This window comes from Camelus dromedarius, chromosome 33 (genome assembly GCF_036321535.1).
Source record: "Camelus dromedarius isolate mCamDro1 chromosome 33, mCamDro1.pat, whole genome shotgun sequence".
Classification (NCBI taxonomy): Eukaryota; Metazoa; Chordata; class Mammalia; order Artiodactyla; family Camelidae; genus Camelus; species Camelus dromedarius.
The window spans coordinates 14,283,692-14,302,670 of NC_087468.1; the positions used below are offsets into that span (position 1 = coordinate 14,283,692).

At 40.8% G+C, this 18,979-nt stretch overlaps 1 protein-coding gene across 4 annotated transcripts; it reads left to right on the forward strand.

Moving 5' to 3' along the window:
• Positions 1-5,120: 5,120 nt before the first annotated feature.
• On the forward strand, positions 5,121-16,934 carry KRCC1 (lysine rich coiled-coil 1). 4 transcript variants are annotated; one of them, XR_010378830.1, is made up of 4 exons: positions 5,121-5,286; positions 12,293-12,388; positions 12,799-12,905; positions 14,847-15,563. XR_010378830.1 is itself a non-coding variant. In XM_031441293.2 (4 exons), the coding sequence occupies exon 4, from the start codon at positions 15,592-15,594 to the stop codon at positions 16,363-16,365; it is 774 nt and encodes a 257-aa protein (XP_031297153.1). In that variant the 5' UTR covers positions 5,128-5,286; positions 12,293-12,388; positions 12,799-12,905; positions 15,570-15,591; the 3' UTR covers positions 16,366-16,934. The 4 variants fall into 4 exon arrangements, 3 of the variants coding, with proteins under 3 accessions (XP_031297153.1, XP_064338006.1, XP_031297152.2); XM_031441293.2 differs by lacking the exon at positions 14,847-15,563 and adding an exon at positions 15,570-16,934 and having other exon boundaries at positions 5,128-5,286; XM_064481936.1 differs by lacking the exons at positions 12,799-12,905; positions 14,847-15,563 and adding an exon at positions 15,570-16,934 and having other exon boundaries at positions 5,128-5,286.
• The last annotated feature ends 2,045 nt before the right edge of the window (positions 16,935-18,979 follow it).

The following is an 18,979-nucleotide window of genomic DNA, read 5'->3' on the forward strand; positions in this document are numbered from 1 at the left end:
TAATTAGAAACAAGATTTTACGTCCGTCAAATGCACATCTGGATGTTTGAGGATGTGTAGGCGGGCAGAGAACTGTTTTTTTTGTTTTGAAGATTAATCTTTTTTTTTTTAATTGAAGTATAGTCAGTTACAACATGTCAATTTCTCTACAGCATAATGTCCCAGTCATGCACATATATACATATGTTTGTTTTCATATTCTTTTCCATTAAAAGTTATTACAAAATATTGCACATAGTCCCCAGTGCTATACAGAAGAAATTTGTTTTTTATCTATTTTTATATATAGTGGTTAACCTTTGCAAATCTCAAACTCCCAAATTTATCCCTTCCACCTGGTAACCATAAGAGTGTTTACTATGTCTGTGACTCTAATTCTTTTGTAGATGAGTTCATTAGTGTCCTCTTTTCTCTTTTTTTTTTTTTTTTGATTTTTTTTTAAGATGCCACATATGAGTGATATCATATGGTTTTTTTCTTTCTTTCTGGCTTACTTCAATTAGAATGACAATCTCCAGGTCCATCCATGTTGCTGCAAATGGCATTATTTTATCCTTTTTTATCTCTGAGTAGTATTCCATTGTATAAATATACCAGCACTTCTTTATCCAGTCATCTGTTGATGGACATTTAGGTTGCTTCCACATCTTGGCTATTGTATATAGTGCTGCTATGAACACTGGGGTGCATGTATCTTTTCGAATTAGGGTTCCCTCCCAATATTTCGGGCAGAGAATCTTTAATGCACAAGGCTGTCCCTTGCTCCCCAGGACATCTAGCATCTCTGGCCAGGACCAGTGAGACAGGGATGTTGGATCTGGTTACCAGGCTGGTGGTGGGGAAGGGAGCACAGGGCCCTGCTCTATTACATAGCAACACAAATCCTGTGTATAATTTTTTTGCCCATCTGCCCTGCTCCAGCTCTTTTTTTTTCCCCACTGGGATCCAAACCTTTCTTGGTGGCCCTGTCCCTGGCCACAGTATGCCAATAGCATCCCACAGTCATTCTGACAACCAAAAGTTCCCCCCACATTTCTAAGATGCCCATTGAGAAGTGCTGGTCTTTGTCATCAGGAAAAGCACATCTAGGGTTTTGGAAAGATTTCTTATTGCCCTGTTGGAGATGTTTAGCCAGGGAAGAAAAGATTCAAGAAGGACGTAAGAGCTTTCTTCAGTGTCATTCGTCAAAGTATGAACGAAGTAGATTCATTCTGCATTTCCTGGGAGGTCAAACGAGGGGCCAGAGTGGACACAACCACGTGGCAAAGGGGTGGAGTGGTTCAGATCATAAACTTGAGCTCCACAGACCTTCACAATCATGGTGAGCCCTTTCTGCTCCCAGAAGATGGAAACGTTTTCCATTGTTAATAATTTTAATAGCTGTCCAGTCTCTTTTTTGTGTGTCTGGATAAAGAAGGGTGGTGAGAAAGGCAGAAAAATGAGACTGCTCAAGTCAAAGGAGTCCTGGTCCAGGAGAGTGGTCTGAGCTGGGAAATTCCAGACAAGGAGGTGACAAGAATGACCACTGTGGTTCCGTCTACCTCTGTTTCAGCTGAACTTCCCTCCCACCTGAGGCCACACACACACCAAGGACATTAATGGCTATGAAGCAGTACCCCCACACCCTAAAGGTGTGGGGCAACTCTTGCAACATATGCAAAGCAAGGGTCATGCTGGGTCCCCAGTCGTGCACCTTAAAGGTAGAAGGTGACATGAAGAGCCCCAGAGTGGCGCTGTTTTGGAGAGAACTATTAGCATATCATTGCAAAACTAGACAGAGGCTTCAAGTATCCCTTACTGTCAGCCCCATTGCTTAACCTTCATCTCGGGTGGAATCTGTACCCAGATTCCACATTGCAGCCCTCAAATATTTAACCATACCCTGTGTTCATAGCATTATCCTGAACCTTTGAGCAAATAATCTCAGAGGCCTTGAGAAAGTGATTACGTGACCTTCAGTTGGATATATTGCAATTCAGGGAATATGCACAAATAAGTGTGAAGGTGGAGATGGAAATAAAACCCAGAATAACGGTTCTGAATCACTGACACAGTTCGTGTTAATATTGCAGGGGCTGATCTACCACGTTCTGGAAAATCTCCAATCATCCCTTCCATTCCAAGACTTACTGAGTCTCACACCTGCAGGGACTGCCACCTACTGGCAAATCAAGGGAGCTGCAAGGTTTTAAAGCTTTTTCTAAGGCCTTTTTTAAAGCACAGCCCTTTATCATTGGATTGGACCTTCCTTTGTACCCAAGAGCTAAGGTTCATTTAGGCCAGGAGTCAACAAGGGTCCTTTGGGCCTGTGAACTAAGAATGATTTCTACGTTCTTTAATTGTCGAGGGGAAACGTCAAAAGAAGACTACTATGTGACACATGAAAATTACATGAAATGCAAATTTCAGCGACAATAATTAAATTTTACTAGAAAACAGCCATACTCACTTGTTTACATATGTTCTCTGGCTGCTTTCACAGTACAACAGCAGAGCTGAATATCTGCAACAAAGATCATATGGCCCAGAAAGTCAAAAATATTTACTGTCTGGCCTTTTACAAAAAAGGCCAATCCTACTTTAGACTAATAATAGCTCAGTGCCTAGCTGTGTGAAGTAAGCCAGGGGTTGCTCACTGGTTTAAGTGCATCCACTGGCTGATTCATTCATTATTTCATAATCACAGGATCAAAGAAGTTCTTGGGCACATCTAGCACTCACATTCCAGAATGACAGGGCAGATTCCCTCCTGAACAGTCCATTATCTCCTGCATAATTATATCACATCACAGAACTTTACCCCCGCCTCTCGTCTCTGTGTTCTAAAATAGCATGCTTGCTTCCATCTTTCTTCCTTTGGCTCCTAGAAATCCTCTGCTGCAAGTTGCTTTCCTCCAAAGAATTCCTAAATTCACTCCTTCCACATGCATTGATCAGCCCATGTATCAGGCAGTATCCTCAGTGCCTCAGTACAAAGATGGTTAAAATGCAGACCCTGTCTTTAAGACATGGACCATTTAGAGAGGATGATGAAAGGGCACGTAAGGATGGTGAGAGAGATAAAGGAAGCAAAGAGCAGACAGTATCTGGGGTAGCCAGATGAGTCAGGGAAGGCTTCAGGGAAGTGGCAGACAAAGATAAGTGGGGAGGGAGAGAACCAGAACTTCAGGAGACCATTTCAGGCCCCAGGATACAGCAATGTGAGCAGAGGTGTGGAGGGAAAGAAAGAGCATGACACACGTAGACAATTATACTCAGTTGGGTATTCTGGGAGCTACAGAAGCCCATGTGTTATACTTCTGTTAATCATTCTGGCACCCGACTATTGCCCGTTAGGTCCCAGTGTTTCGTATACATTTGAGTGATCTTCTAACAGCAAGAATAAATGTTTGAGTGCTTGAAACGGTGCTTTATTTGCATTACCTCATATGTTTTCACAGCACCCTTTGAGGTGGGCAGTATTGAAACCTCCTACTTAAAAAGGAGCAGCATCTCCTAAGTATAAGCCCCAGAGAAACTTTCACACGTATGCACAAGGAGACTGCACAAGGATGTTACAGGAACGCTGTCTGTCAGAGCAAAAACGGGAAACAAGCTCAAAGTCTCATGATAGGAAAATGGATAGCTCATGTGCATTCATGCAATGGATGTTACAGAGCTGTGAAAGGTAATAGATTAGAAACTCACATCTCAGAAGTATATAAAAGAATAATGATGAGTGAAAAAAAGCCAATTGCAGGGGAATAAACAGTATGTATAATAACATTTATGTGAAGTTTAAAATCATGCAAGGCACTACTTCACGTTACTTAGGGATACATACATATGTAGTAAAAAAAAATATGAAGAAATGCATGAAAATGAGAAATGCTGAATTTAGGATAATATTTACTTCTGAGGGGAGACAAAGTTCATCAGGAAGTAGGAAGAGGACATTTCAGGAAGAAGTAGCAGATATAATAAATTGAGTTATGCAATAGCTCAGTATTTACAGGAATCAATAAAGGTTTAATGTTGGTGAATCATAAAGTGAAAGCAGGGTGGGGAGGTGAGAACAGTAGGAGATAATGAGTTCAGGGAGGTGCCCAGAAGCCCAGTAGCAGTATTCATGTTTGACTTTCTCGAAAGGACATTGGGGAGCCAGAAATGACTTCTTGATAGAACCCTCTCGCCGTGTGGAGGGTAGACTGGAGTGGTGAAATCAGAGAAAGGATTATAAATTAGGCAGTAATTACCATGGTTCTAACAAAACCATGACGAGAACCTGAAATTAGGCAATGGCAGTGTGACAGGAAAGGAGAGCACACCCTAGAGAAACTTTTGCACTGTGTACCCGGGGACACACCCATCAACGGGAAAATGGAGCGGAATACTGTACAGCAGTGAAACGAATAAATAACACGCATATGCAACAGCTTGGATGAACCTCAAAACGTTGAGCAAAACAAGTCTCAGAATACTGCTAGAAAAAGACATATATCTTATGAAATTCAAAAACAAGCCAAACTTTTTTTTTGCACCACGCATATATGTGATAAAGAGATATACATGTGAAAGGAAATGGTGACTACAAACCAGGGCTGTGACTTCTTTGGGAAACGGGGAATGAGAGGATGAGATGAACGTGTGTGTATGCATACACACAGACACTGAAAGAGCCAGGAGGAGAGAGGGAAAATGTCATTTATGGAGCAATGATGACATACCAGGACCAAGGACTCTGCTTAATCTACTCTGTGTATTAAAGGCTCTAACAAAAGGAAAACAGAAAAGTACGTGTCTTTCAGATATTTTGGAGGTAGAATCAGTAGATTTCCACATCTTTTTTTTCTTACTTGGTGTTAGAATCACTCGCCCGAGGCGACCGGTCCCAGGAGCTTTTCCTCCGCTCCAACGGAGGGTCGCAGGGGCCGCAGGAGAAAAAGGCGCGAGGTCGGACGAAGCTAGCGAGAGGGGCGGGGCTCGAAGGAAGGCGGGGCTCGAGGGAAGGCGGGGCTCGGAGGAAGGCGGGGCTCGAAGGAAGGCGGGGCTATGGGGGCTTTTGGGGAGGGGCGACTGCGCAAGCGCAGTAGCGCGCCTCGCCGCCAGGGTGGCAGCGACCTCCCCTCAGGAAGGCAGGTCTCCGCCTCCTCCTCCTACCCCGCCTGTTTGGCGGCGGCGGAGGCGGCGGTGGTGGCAGCGGTTGTCCCTGCCTCTCCGCCACCTCCACCTCGGCCTGTCCCCTGCCGGCGGCGTTGGCGGGGAGGGGGACAGTAGTTGTAGACGGCTGCCCCTGCCTCAGAGAAGGTGAGTTCCCGCCCCGGCGGCGGGAGCGGCCCCGGCCTGCAGCGCCTCGACTCCGCCGCCCCGTGGAGGCCGGGCGCGCCCGGGGAGTGCGAAATGGCCGACCGGGACCCAGGCCGAGGCCCTGCGCTTCCCTTCCCACCCGCCGCCCCGGGAAAGGGGCGCCAGGGCCCCCACGTGGAGCGTGGAGGGAGAAGGGACGCCTCAGCTGCCGGGGAAGCTGAGGTTGGAGCGGGAGATTGGCGGCCGGGCCGAGGCTGTGGATCTGAAGTGTCAGGGAGAGGGGTTTGATGGGGGCACTCGGAGATCGGGGCCACAGAGCCGGGGAGAGAAGGCCCCAGACACGGAAGGGAGTAGACCTGCACTGGGTGAAATTCACCATCCTGGAAAGTAGAGACCTCACACGTGGGGAGAAGTGGGTTAGGGATGTGGGGAGAGTGGACAGTAAACACGCAAGCTGAAAGTTGCAGGGGCCCTGGGGGAAGAGAAGGGGGTGAGGTTTTTAGGGATCACTTTTAGAGTTTTCCTTGGTTCTTGAGATAACACCCTATAAGACAAGCCTCTAAGATTTACAGGCCTGTCTTGACAGTGATCCAAGTTTTAATGTGTATCTAGCAGTGTCAGAGATAATAAAGCGGGACATCAGGGCGGTGAAAACATTTTATTCAGTAGGGAAAGAGCTGAGCTCCATTCCAATTTGTAGAGGTGACTGGGGGTTTTAAAGGGAAAATGAAGGAATAGGGGAGAGGTGGGGTTCAGGTAGAGTCAGGGAAGTGCAAAATTACAGAGGGTTGGCAGTGTCAGTGCATTAGGCCTGCTGTGTCTGCTTGCTGGCAGTTATGGAACTGAGGATTCTGTTTCCCCACGGAGACGGAAGCCCTCTTCTTGATGACCACACTCCAAATGAATGGCTTTCACATCCTTGAGAGAGACACTCCTGAGTTGTAGGAGGTACACATACATCTCAAAGGGACAGAGGAAGTATTCACAATTGTAAACCCTTTTTATTAAGTACTCTAAAAGAGGTCGGGGTGTTGGCTAGAACAAACAATAAATGTCTTTTGACAGCCGAGCTTTTCCAAGTCTGAGCTCAAAATGGGGTTGGGTCATCCAGGGGATGCAGCCACAGGCAGCTCAAGGCCATGTTAAAGTTTGGCCAGGTCTCTTTGTGCAGAAGTTTGGAAAGAATGTACTTGTCTATAGAGTTCACAGTTTTCACCAACACATTTTCCCTAACACTAAGAGCTATTTCTTGATTGTCTCAGTATGAGATATTTGAGTTCTCACAAGTCCTATATACCTGCAGACAAACTGCTTGTTCCAAACTGTGAGTTTACGCTTCGACAGTTTTAGAAATGGTTTTAGACAGTGAAGCTTGATCCCACTGCAGAATATCTAGTAAATTACTCAGCCACCTTCAGTTTCACAATTTTTAGTATTTACTGTGTTGCCTTATGTTGCATTTTGTCTCCAGGGTGAAAGATGATGGAAGCCAGAACATTGTTGGACAATTTAATTGCCTTTTTCCTGAAAGACATAGTAAATACAGTAGTTTCATAAAAATTTCATCTTCATCCTCTTCCACAATACACTCTATTCTTGTGTGCTAGTCTATAATCTGTTATACCATTCACTTTGGAGGAATGGCAAAACAGTAAAGTATTATAAATTTCCTTAAAAATTTTGTAACCACTTTGTATAAATTCCATTCACTAAAAATGGGAATTAGAAATTCATTGCAGCCAAATGATGTTCCATTAAGTCCCTTAGTGAAAGCAACCTTTGGAAAACTGGATTTAGCATCTTCAGTCAGCCTGGGTTAGTATCACTGTTTGAGATAAAAAATAAAGTCTTCTGAATTTCCTGCTTTCATACCAAACTTCCTGCCTTTCACTGACAAGTAAGCCTGAGCAGTTTATAGGCGTCAAGACTACAATTCATCTTAGCTCCCATCGTCAAATCACAGGAAGAGTTAGAAATGATTTCTCATGAAAAAAACAGCTTTCTGCCAGACTTTTTTTATTTGTTTGTTTTTTGCAATGACTTTGAACATGTGCAATTACTGAAGACTTTAAACAAAATCAGTTCACGCTATGCTAGCAGTTACCTCTCTATACTGCTTCAAGGTGGCATGAGAATACTGGAATAGGAGTCTTAACTATTAATAGGTTCTACTGCTAATTTCTCAACCAGCTGTATGGCCCATAAGTCCCAAACTTTCTGGACTTGAGTTTTGTCATCTGTGGGGAGGACAGTTGGACTAGCCCAACTGAGTGATTCTCAGCCAGGGGTGCTTTTGCCCCACCCCTCATCCCAAAGGACATTTCACAATGTTTGAAGACTTTTTTCTTGGTTTTTGCCACTGGACAAGGAAGGGCTTTGTGAACACAGGTGTAACTGGCCAGAGATGCCACAGACAACCTAAAACGCACACGGCATCAACACAAACACACAACAAACACAACAAAGGATTATCCTACCCAAAATGCCAGTAGTGTCCAGTGAAGAACTCTGCACTAACCAATTGAGATCCTTGACAGCTTTAACATTGTGAACTGATTCTGCAGTTCCATATTGGTATTCTTGCCATGGCTTAGCCATGTACTAGGACAACAATTCATAAAACATGAAACTTTGACCTGTAACGGCCGTCAAGTGATGTTCAAAGAGTAATGAAATTTCTGTTGAGTTACAATTGAGACTATTCACTACGATTTCAAAACCAGAATATAATTTGTTACCTAAAAATTACCTCTTGTCACTTTAAGTAAATACTCTTCATTAACTGTTCAGTTAAGGGCTACTTAACAGATGGTAAATATTTGATATACTATTTAAAACATTAGTAGTGTATTTTTAGTTTAGATATTTATAAAAGCATAACATAATTGCCACTTATGATCGTACATGAACAAGAAGAGAAAAAAGAATGCTTGGTACTTGGCCAGTATCTTTTTTTTTTTTTCTTAAAAGACTTTGTTAGGAGATTCCTCCAAAAGATACCAAAAGAATTGTCATGCTTCCAGTTATTAAAAGTCTGCTTTCACTTTCAAGATCCTGATAGGACCATTAAAACTGCTGATCCATTTTCACCTATAGCTGTAACATTTTTACAAGGAACTCGTAAATGCTGGGCTTGATAATAAACAAATGTCAGTAAGGATTAAAAATTAGCAAGCAGAGAAGATATTGAATGTGTAACATAACAAATAGGATATTGAGAAATTAAACTCAATCACAAAACCCAAAGAAATACCACATGATCAGACTTACATGGAAAGAAATATATGTTGAATTTACGGTCAAGGTGTCAAGATTTTCCAGGACACTTTGTAATTCATTCAGTGAAGCTTCACAAATATTTTGACAATTAAAAAATTTTGACTGAGTAATAGTATTCCTGAGAAATCAGTAAAAACAAAACCACAGCAAACCCTGCTTATCTGCTGCTTTCTAAGAGAAAAAAAAGTAGACTTATTTTTAAGAATGAAGGACATTTCCGGCTTCTTACTGAATCATAAACCCATTTACATAGCAATTGCCAAAAATGTTCCTTTGTTTTCCTTATAGTAAGCAGAGATTCAAGTGAAATAACCAAAAAAAAAAAAAAAAAAATTAGCTAACAGTCCTTCTTACATTTATTTGGAAAAAACTTGGAGCTCCTACTGTGGACCAGGTACTGTTCCCAGTACTAAGGATATTGATATGAATTAGGCACAGCCCTTTTAAATGGCTCAGTGGTAATGTTTGATAGTGAAATGGAGCAGGGTGGAGGGGCCGAAGACAGAGTAAGTGGAGAAAATTCAGTTTTAAATATGGGCTAACCAAATATGTTGGCAGCTGGGAAGAATGGTTGGGGGAGGAAGATGTCTGGTGAGACATTAATGATTATTTTAGTTTCAGATCCACTGACTTTTTTAGGTGTTAATATGTGAAAATATTGACTAAGCATGTTAGAATGACTTAAGATCGCCCCTACTATGTCCATCAGATGCATGAGCATTCTTACAGACCCATTCACATTAACTGACCTTTCAGAAGGAATGGCATGTATTTGATAGCATTCTGATGTAGGGTGTCTGCCCTGGGTCCAAGTAAAATTAACTTCACAAGCAAGATCCTTGAGCTAACCATATTTTAAAAACCTTTATGCTGTATTGTGTTTGAATACCATGTCACAACACAAATAATGTGCTGTGAGAATGAAAAATTTTATTAAATTGAATTGATTTACTCATCAAACCTGTTAAACTGGTTAAGGTGTATTAAACATGTGTTTCATACTGTGCAAAAGTTAAATTCAGGTTTTTCAGTTTCTAAAAGGGTGTTTGGAATATACCAAATTCTCCCAGACAGGTCTAGAATTAGGAAAAGTTGAGTGGTTCTTGGTACTTTGTTAAGATATGAAGCTCTTTTTAAACAATTTTGAAGTATGAGCAATTCATACTATTAATGTGTCTCCTGTTTAACTCAGTAGTTGATGTGCTGTGTTTACTACCTTAGCTTTTGTAACGGTTTTGCATACTACCCTGAAATAAAAAAGACCGAGCCTTGTACAGCTGTTGAATAACAATGTGCATAGTTTCATTTCTCCAAAATAAAGGACTCCATATTCTTTCTCTTTCCACTATATCTTCAGTATATTCTGTCAGGACAAACTACTTCTTGCTTAAGACCTAATACCAGCCTGTAAATAGCCTGGGTATTTCTGCTTAATATTCCATACCCTTGGATATTAAAGTACACGTAGCAGACATTAACACAGGACATAAACTGAAATCTTCAGAATTAGTTTAAAATCAGAGCAATCAGAAAAGATAAGGATCAAGTCGAACTTTCAGTTTTCATTAAAAAGAAGTCCCTCTGAAACATGAGTTAGCTTGAAATGCAAGGAATTAGGTACTCCTGTCAGGCGCTCTTGCTCTATTTACACATCGCCTTTTCTCTTTTTGGCTTTCTATAGTTACTGGAATAATTGGTTGGAAGAACATTTCATTCTATCAGTTAAATAGAAAAAAATCCTGAGTAACAATAAAAATAGCTCAGTAATACTATGTGCCGTGCACTTTTCTAAATACTTTATTTTAATTTCTTTAAGACTCACAACAACTCAGATGTCTGTTACATCCCATTTTAGAGATGAGGAACCTAAGGCACAGAGAGGTTGAGAAACCTGACCGAGCTAACACAACTAGTAAGCGTCAGAACTGACTCCAGAGTCTCTGGGTCTGGCTCCAAGAAGCAGTGAGGTAGTTAACGTAATATGACAACCAGTAGTTCTGCACAGGTGACTTGACCTTTGTTAGGTGAATGATCCTTCTGGAAACAAAGCAAACATTTAAAAATCCAGTTTAACAAGTGAAGGTAGAATTTTTCCAAATATTCATTGCAGATCTTTCAGCCCCTCTAGTACACTCTGAGGTACACTTACCATGAATGGCATCTACTGAAAGTGTACAATTCAGACATGTCCTCCCATGAAATCACAATCAGAAGCAAAATGCCAAATATTTCCACCAACCCCAACAGTTTCCTCATCTCCCTTCGCAATCCACCTCTCCCTCCAGGCCTGTCCCCAGCAACCACTAATCTGCTTTCTATCACTGTAGTTTGCATTCCTAGAACTTTTTATAAGTAGAATCATAGTAGGTACTCTTGTGTTTTTCACTCAGCATGATGATTTTGTGATTCATCCATGTTGTACGTACTGCTATTTTGTTCCTTTTTATGGCTGAATAATTCTATTGTATGGATATACCACTTTTTTTAACCCATTCCCCTGTTGATAGACATTACAGTTGTTTCAGTTTTTGGCTGTTACAAATAAAGCTGCATGATTTGGGGGTATTCAGCAGTGTGTTAGGAGGTACTTGAAGTTCAAATGATACTTTTTATTTAAAGATTAAATAAAAAACTTTTATATAAAATGGATTTTTAAGGCTAGAGTTCAAGAAGTTCATGTTTTTAAGGTAAAACATGAAACTTGAAATCCATTTTTTTGTGATTGGTCTCTAAGCTCTATGCTCCCTAGGCCTCCAAGCGATAAGAGTTCACTTGTCCGTCTAGATAGAATGCTTTGGTCAAAATGATTGAGACTGAGCAACATTCCTGTAGAAAGAAAAATTGCAATTTAGGAAGACATGTCATCTATTTTTCAAATATCAATAAAATGGGAAAGTAAGACTTCAATGTAGTATAAATAGATTTGAATAATCAGACCCCTAAGAAGGAGGGTAGTAGGGAGCAGAGTGGAGAAGCATAGAGTATTCAAAAAGATGCTGAATTTAATTTTGGAATAAACAGATTCTATGAAATTCTTTATGTCTTTCTTATTGGGAATGAATAGATCAATCCTAGATGAAAGAAAAGGGTCGATTCTTTGTAGCATGCCATAGGTGTTACCTTGCTCTCTTCCTGCTTAAATTTTTCGCCAGTAACATGGATGAAGACATAGACTGAATGCATATAAAAACTATGTGAGAAACATAGCAAAGGTCGAGATTAAAAGAATTTGAATTTTAAAGATCCTCATAGATAGGAATGGTGGCCTAAACCTAAGATGAAGTATAAAGTCATTCGTTTAGAAAAATAAACCACTTACATTAAGTACCAGATGGGAGAAGACAGCCAATATGGAGAGAGATGCTACGTCTGGGGTTTTAGCAATTACAAAGCTCAGTAGAAATCAGTAATATGTCTGCTATAAAACACAAAATACCAAGGCTGGATGCCCCAGATCATTTCCATGAAGTTCAGAGTCTTACTGGTGCCCCAGTAACATTTCCTTCAGAACGGTATTTTCTCGACTAAAAAATATATTATGAGATTAAATATTAGAGGCTTATTAAATGTTTTCATACTGAAATTGCCATTCTAATGAGCAAAAATTAGTACTTTAGCCTTGCAAGCACTCAGGAAATTAAGATTTGAGATGGTATATGAAATGATATCCAGGTGAAGATTGAAAATAGAACCTTAAATGTCTTGTCTCCCTTTATTTTATTCATAGATACCACACTGAATGAACAAAGACTGAATACGTTTTGTAAAAGGCTTGTAAGGAGTAATGCCATAGTTTGAATCACAGTGGGTTTCACGTTATGAGGTAGGTGGAAAATAAAAGGCTTCTAATTTGTTAGCATTATGTATACTGAAGCTTGAAAAGCAAGCCAAAGTCTACAACTCTTAGTTCAGACTAAATATATTTAAACTCATGAGTGCTATCTTCAAAGTCAGAGGTGTAAATTTCAGATCACTGTTTTTCTAAAATAAACAATACTACTTATTTTTCAAGGGTAAAATACATACTTCAAAAGTTTACTTTCAGATTTACAGGAAGCAAAATAAGAAGTTGAAGGCAGATTTTGTGAATTTTCAGATGATTGATCTATGTTGATCCAATTCTAAACTTTGAATTATTTAATTGTCATAACAAAATTGTGCTTAGTTTCAGGTGAATGGGAGTAGAGTATTGGACAAAAATAGATTTTGTAATCTCTGCATCATTGTTTTTAGCTCCTCAGTTGTTACACAGTCTTACTACTTGGGGAAAGTTGATACTGAAAAACTGAAGCAATTAAAGGGTGAATATGATCAGATTTCTCCACCAAGTTCTGATGAGGGTAAGGTTCCATTCATCTCTTCATTGATCTCTGTCTGCAGCATCTGTGGTCTCTGGGGACTGGCTTCTTTGACTCAGCATGTCTTCAAGTTTCATCCATGTTGTACCATTTATCAATACTTCATTCCTTTTTATTGCTGAATAATATTCCATTGTATGAATTGCTACATTTTATTTATCCATTCATCAGTTGATGAATGCTGAGTTGTTTCTACTTTTAACTGTTAGGAACAGTTGTGCTGCTGAGAACATTTTTATACAAGTTTTCATGTGGACATAGATTTTCAGTTCCCTTGGGTATATACCTAGGGGTGAAATTTCTGGGTTCTGTGATAACTCTATGTTTGACATTTTGAGGAACTGCCAAACTGTTTTACAAAGTAGCTGTACCATTTTCCATTCCCACCACGAATGAATGAAGTTTCCAGTTTTACCACATTTTTGCCAACACTTATTATTGCCTGTCTTTTTTTTTTATTATAGCCATCCTAGTGGGTGTGAAGTAAAATCTGTTTATTATCAAAGATGTTTATACACAGAGGTAGAGAAAACAGTATTATGAACCCCCCTGTACCTATCATCTAGTGTTAATAATTATCAACATCTTTTTAATCTTACTCGTGACTTTTCAGAAATAGCTTTATTGAGGCATAGTTGGCATACGATAGACTGTGCGTACTCCAAGTGTACAGTTTGGTAGGTTTTGACGAGTGTGTATACCCATGAAGTGATCCCCACGACTAAGATAGCAAACACATCCATACCCCAGCAAGTGTCCTGTGTAACAGCTCCCTCCCACTTCTCCCTGCCTCGTCCCCAACCACCCGTTATTGCTATAGATTAGTTTGCACTGTCTAGAGTTTTATGTGTGGAGAATCCTATATTATGAACTCTTTTGTCAGGCTTCTTTCATTCAGCATAATTATTTTGAGGTTCATCCATTTTATTGCTTTTTATCATTGATAGTACTCCATGGTCTGGATATACCACTGTTTGATTTATCCGTTCACCTGCTGATCAACATTTGTTTTTGCTTTTGCTTTTCCCTTTTCTGGGGCTATTACAAATGAAACTGCCATGAACATTCACGTAGAAGTCTTTGTGTGGACATACGTTTCCTTTCCTTTGGGGTCAGTATCTAGGAGTGAAGTAACTGGATCACGTGGTAGGTGCAGGTTTAACTTCCTCAGAAGCCACCAGACTGTTTTCCAAGTGGCTGCACCATTTCACATCCTCAGCAGCACCGTCTGAGAATTCCGGGTGTCTCACATCCTCGCCAGCACTGGTATTGCCAGGTCTCCTTAGTTTCAGTCGATCTAGTGAGCGCATGGTCGTATCTCTGTGTGGCTCTAATGGACACTCACTCGATGACTAGTGACAATGAGCATCTTTCATGTGCTTATTGTATATATTCTTTTCTGAAGTGTTCAAATTTTTTGCCCATATTTAATCAATTATTTGTCACTTTATTTTATTCTAGTCAGAATTTTTATACTGAAGTTGAATAGGGGCTAAATTTTCTGACTCACTAAATTTGGCTTCATTTAAACTTTCTTTTTTATCTCAAGTTGCCAGTAAAGACAGCTATCTTTAGTGACTCTAGATTGCTGTCAGGCTTGTTCCTGCTGAAGGGAAGAAATCTTTGATTCTACGTGGGTTATGCTGCATCCTAATTTTTAAATAAAATATACCACCAAAAATATCTAGGACATTATCATCTCCTAGTTAGTATATTATCTGCTGTTATTTGTACCTTTGCAGGATTTGAAGTGGGAAAAAGAAAGAGAAATAGTTGTTGCTGCCCCTACCCACCCAAAAAAAAAAAATATTAAACAAGCAGAGACTAGTATACCTAGTTCAAATTTCTTCTGAAACTTTTTTCTCCGTAAATCCTACCCCATCTCAGCTCTCTTCTCCATTTCCTCCTTAACCTTCCCACCAGTACGTTCTGTAACAGAGAGAGAACAAACCAGAAGGAGTTCTAGAATGTTTTTTTCACCAATCAGAAGCAGCAGAATGAAATCCAAGCTCTGTGCAGAAGATACAGAACTCTGTTCCCTCGTCTTTCCTCGTGCCCTGTACCGCAGAGTAGTTTTGTCTCACGGCTGAATTTCTCATTTCCAGCATTCCCAAACCATTTTACAAACGTCCTTTTGTTATTAAGTCTTACAATACTCTGGTCAGGTGAGTATTTTATGTTTAGTTTATTTTGTTTGAGTATACAGAAGATTTTAAAGATCAAATCATTCCTCCATAGTTCATTAACTTTCTTAGAAAACAATATACAAGAAACTGATTAATCAGAACTTTAGAAATTATCTGAACATTCAGACCAGGCCACTCGCCATGGATGTGGAAGTCCATACATTTCTACATCCCTTACATTTTTAGCCCTACAAAATAATTCTGTACATCAGCTCCTTTCTGCCTTCTTCATCCTACTTCTGAGAAGGATAAAATGATTTGTGAGTGGCCTAGGCAGTGTTTGGCCCCCCTGATGCTCCTTTTTGGCGTATAGTATCACGGTGCTTAACTTTTATGCCAAAGTCAGTTTTAATTTGTTTGGGCTTCTTTATTTTGTCTTTTGAAATTCTTTTCAAGAGTAAAGGAAATATTCAGAATAAAATAATCTAGTAAGAAGAATTTTCTCCCATCTCCTCTACAGAGAATCCCTGGTTGTCAACCTAATGAAGCATTCAGAGAAGATATATGACTCTTTTCAAGATGAGCTTGAAGATTATATCAAAGTGCAGAAAGCCAGAGGCTTAGAGCCAAAGACTTGTTTCCGAAAGATGAGAGAGGATTATTTGGAAACCTGTGGGTACAAAGAAGAGGTTGATTGCAGACCCAGGTACAGAATGTTTGATCCGAGACTCCCGTATGAGACCGTCCAGACCTCCCCAAGATCGCGCAGTATCTCGCACACAGTGGAAAGGCGGTTACCGCAGTGGCCACCAGCCGGTGACAGCAGGTGGAGCCTGGGCTCCCTGAGCTGCTGTCAATCCGCCAGGGACTGTTTCTCAGGAACCCCAGTACCCCTGAGCCTTAGTCAGCAGGAGTATAACTGTCGCTCACACAGTGTAGAATCTGGAGTTTCCAAGCACCTCTCCTCAGAAAACGGAGCCAGTGCCCACCAAGCTGGTTATAAACAGACGCATCGGAAGAGATCAAGGCGCCCAGAGGAAGGCAGAGGACAACCAGGGGAGGAGCGGCCCAAGCATAAGAGGAAAAAGGCTTGTGAGGAAGTAGATTCAGACAAACACAGGAGCATCCAGAGAAACGAAACAGAGCTGGAAGCTGTCAAACCCAGTTCAGAAAAGCCTAAGAATCGAAAGGAGAAAAAAAGCCGAGATGTAGCTTCTAAGAAAGAGGGACGTAAGCGTAGGAAAGAGAAGAAGGAACAAGGCAAAGAAAGGACAGAGGAGGAGATGCTTTGGGACCAGTCTATCCTCGGGTTTTGAAGCTTTTGAACTGGTCCTCCCGTGGTTAAACTGAAGATCGCGGAGGGGCTCGGCTCTGTGTCCGTGTTCCAGCACGCTTCCCGTGTGAGCAGGTGCGCAGGCAGGGTGAGCAGGGAACATTTAGCACGTTTGCTCTCCAACGTGGAGACGGCTGTTCTTCATTTTCTAAAATCAGCGCTACGTTGCCTTTACACATAACGTAATTCCCCTTAACGAGAGTGGCTTCGCTTTTGTTCGTCAAATTGCTGTGATGGTGGAAGTGTTTTTCTTGGAAGGTCATTTATTTGAAATTGGAGGATAGGCAGGCTTTGCAGAATCTATTTCTACATTGGGCTTTAGTTTGGGGTGGGGTATTTTTATATTCATCAGTTTTCCTTATGAAGCAATTTAGATTCTTTTTCCTTTACTAGAGCTAACTTGCAATATATTTTCTAGATTGGAAAGTGGAAAATGCAATAGAGTATATAATAAGCTTAGGTTACATACAGTTTTGAACATTTCAGAGTCTTATACAAAATCAGTTTATATTCTGGAAATGTTTATAATATAATAAAGTTATAGTTTCTACAGTTTTTGGTTCTGAGTCAGTGGTCTGTTCCGATTCAATGATGATTTTCTTTTGGAAGAACAATAACTAAGCATATTTAAACCCACTTTTTAGGATAGAAATGCATGAATGGTCACAGCTTTTCCAAATAGTTGAAATTGGGACATTTATAAGAAATAAAATGCCGTTAGCTTATTCTTTCCTGACTAGTGTTTTCGTTATGATGATCCCCTCCCCCTTTCTTTGAGGAGGAGTTGCGGATGGGGGTGGAATCCAGAGAGGGCCTCAGCTGGTTAAGTCACCTCGCTTACCAAGCCCAGTCTCCCCACCCGCCGATATCAGGGAGGAAAAGGCAAAGTAGGGGATGCTTCACGAGCTTGCGTCTCATCCTTGCACGGAGGCCGTGCTCATCATTCCAGCTGTAGTGTTTGTGCTGCCGAAGCCAGCGCTGATAATCCCCTTTCATGATAAGCATATCAAGTATTTGAGCTCCACTGTCTTGTTGTAGAGTGATGGCCTGGGAATCCGAATCCCAGGATTCTAGTCTCAGCTGTGCCATCAAGTTGTTGATTGAGTTTGGGGAAGTCATTTGATTTTCCTCTTTAGCAAATGTTACCAGAAGGACTGGCCTCTAAAATGCCTTGAATAGCAACAAGATTCTGTGATATGAAAACTCTGCATTCTACAATGTTGTGCTTACATGTTTATTATAATGTTAACTTTCAAATCATCTTTAATTAGATGTATTCCCTCCCCCTACCCCAAGTCCACCTGCTGGATCCGGTCTCCCTACCCCTGCCAGGCTACTGCCTTTCTCAGCCCTGGCCCCTCTCCGGGTCACCACCTTGCCTAGCCTCCTACCTCAGTGGGCCCCAAATAGCGAAGAAAGGAAGGACAGGGAGAGGGTAGGTGACCCATTTTATTTTAAACTATGACCACAAACCTCCAATCCCTCAGGTTTCCTTAGGAAATTTCCCACTCTCAGAGATGTCTTTTATATTCTCCCCTCTCTCCTCAAACCTTCCCCTCCCTGGTGCCTCCTTTCTCTCAGCTGATGACCTCACCTCACACTCTAGTGAGAAAAACAGAAGCCGTCAGAGGGGGACTTACTCATTGCCCTACCACTAGGTCTACGGGCTTCCCTCAAGTACGCTGTTCTCTGTCTTCCCTCCTGGTGCAATAACAGTGTCCCAGCTCTTACTAAAGACAAACCCCTCCCTCGTGCATTGAGTCCTACGCCCATTTACCTTCTCAAGGACTTCCTCCCTTTCCTGCACCTTGACTCTCTCCTCCTTTACTGGGTTATTTTATTATATGCAAACAAGCTTCTGTTTCCCTTCTTCAAAAAACAAAATAACAAAAACTCCTTTGCCACCGTACATCCTCTTTCAGCTGTCTCTTTTCTCTTTCACATCAAGCTTGTCTACACCTGCTTGTCTACGCTTTCCCACCGCTTATTCTTGCCCCCACCTATTTTAATCTGGTGTCTGTCCCTACCATTTCTCTGAGGCTAAAATAAAATGGCCAGGCAACTATACAATTGAAAAAGACAATAACTCCAAGAAAAATAAAGTATAATGCAGTAAAGAAAAAGTAATTATATTTTTCAGTCAAAAATATTCGTTGAGCATCAAATTGGAGCCAGACATGGTTACTAAACAATGACCTTGACAGACATAGGAAAAAATTAGTAAAAGAAAAAAAAAAGTCATTTCAAAAGTAAAATTTTAAAGGAATACAAGAGAATACAGACACCATAGAAAGAACACGGAAATAAAGAGTAGAAAGGAAAGCAGTGACAATAATTCAACAAAAGTAAAGAAAATTGACACCTTGCAAGAAGGTGATGAAAGATGAACAAAGGAGATCCAAATGTACTTGGAGTCTCTAAAGAAGAAAACAAGCAATAAAGCAGGACACACGTGTAAAACCCTAACTTGTGTTTATGAATGACAACAATATGTGTACACACTTGCAAGACAGTTGCAGGTGTGCAGGAAAAAGGTTGTTGACTTGGGTAATCATGGGGTGTCCTGGATTCTCAGACCCTGGGCAATAACTCCAAGA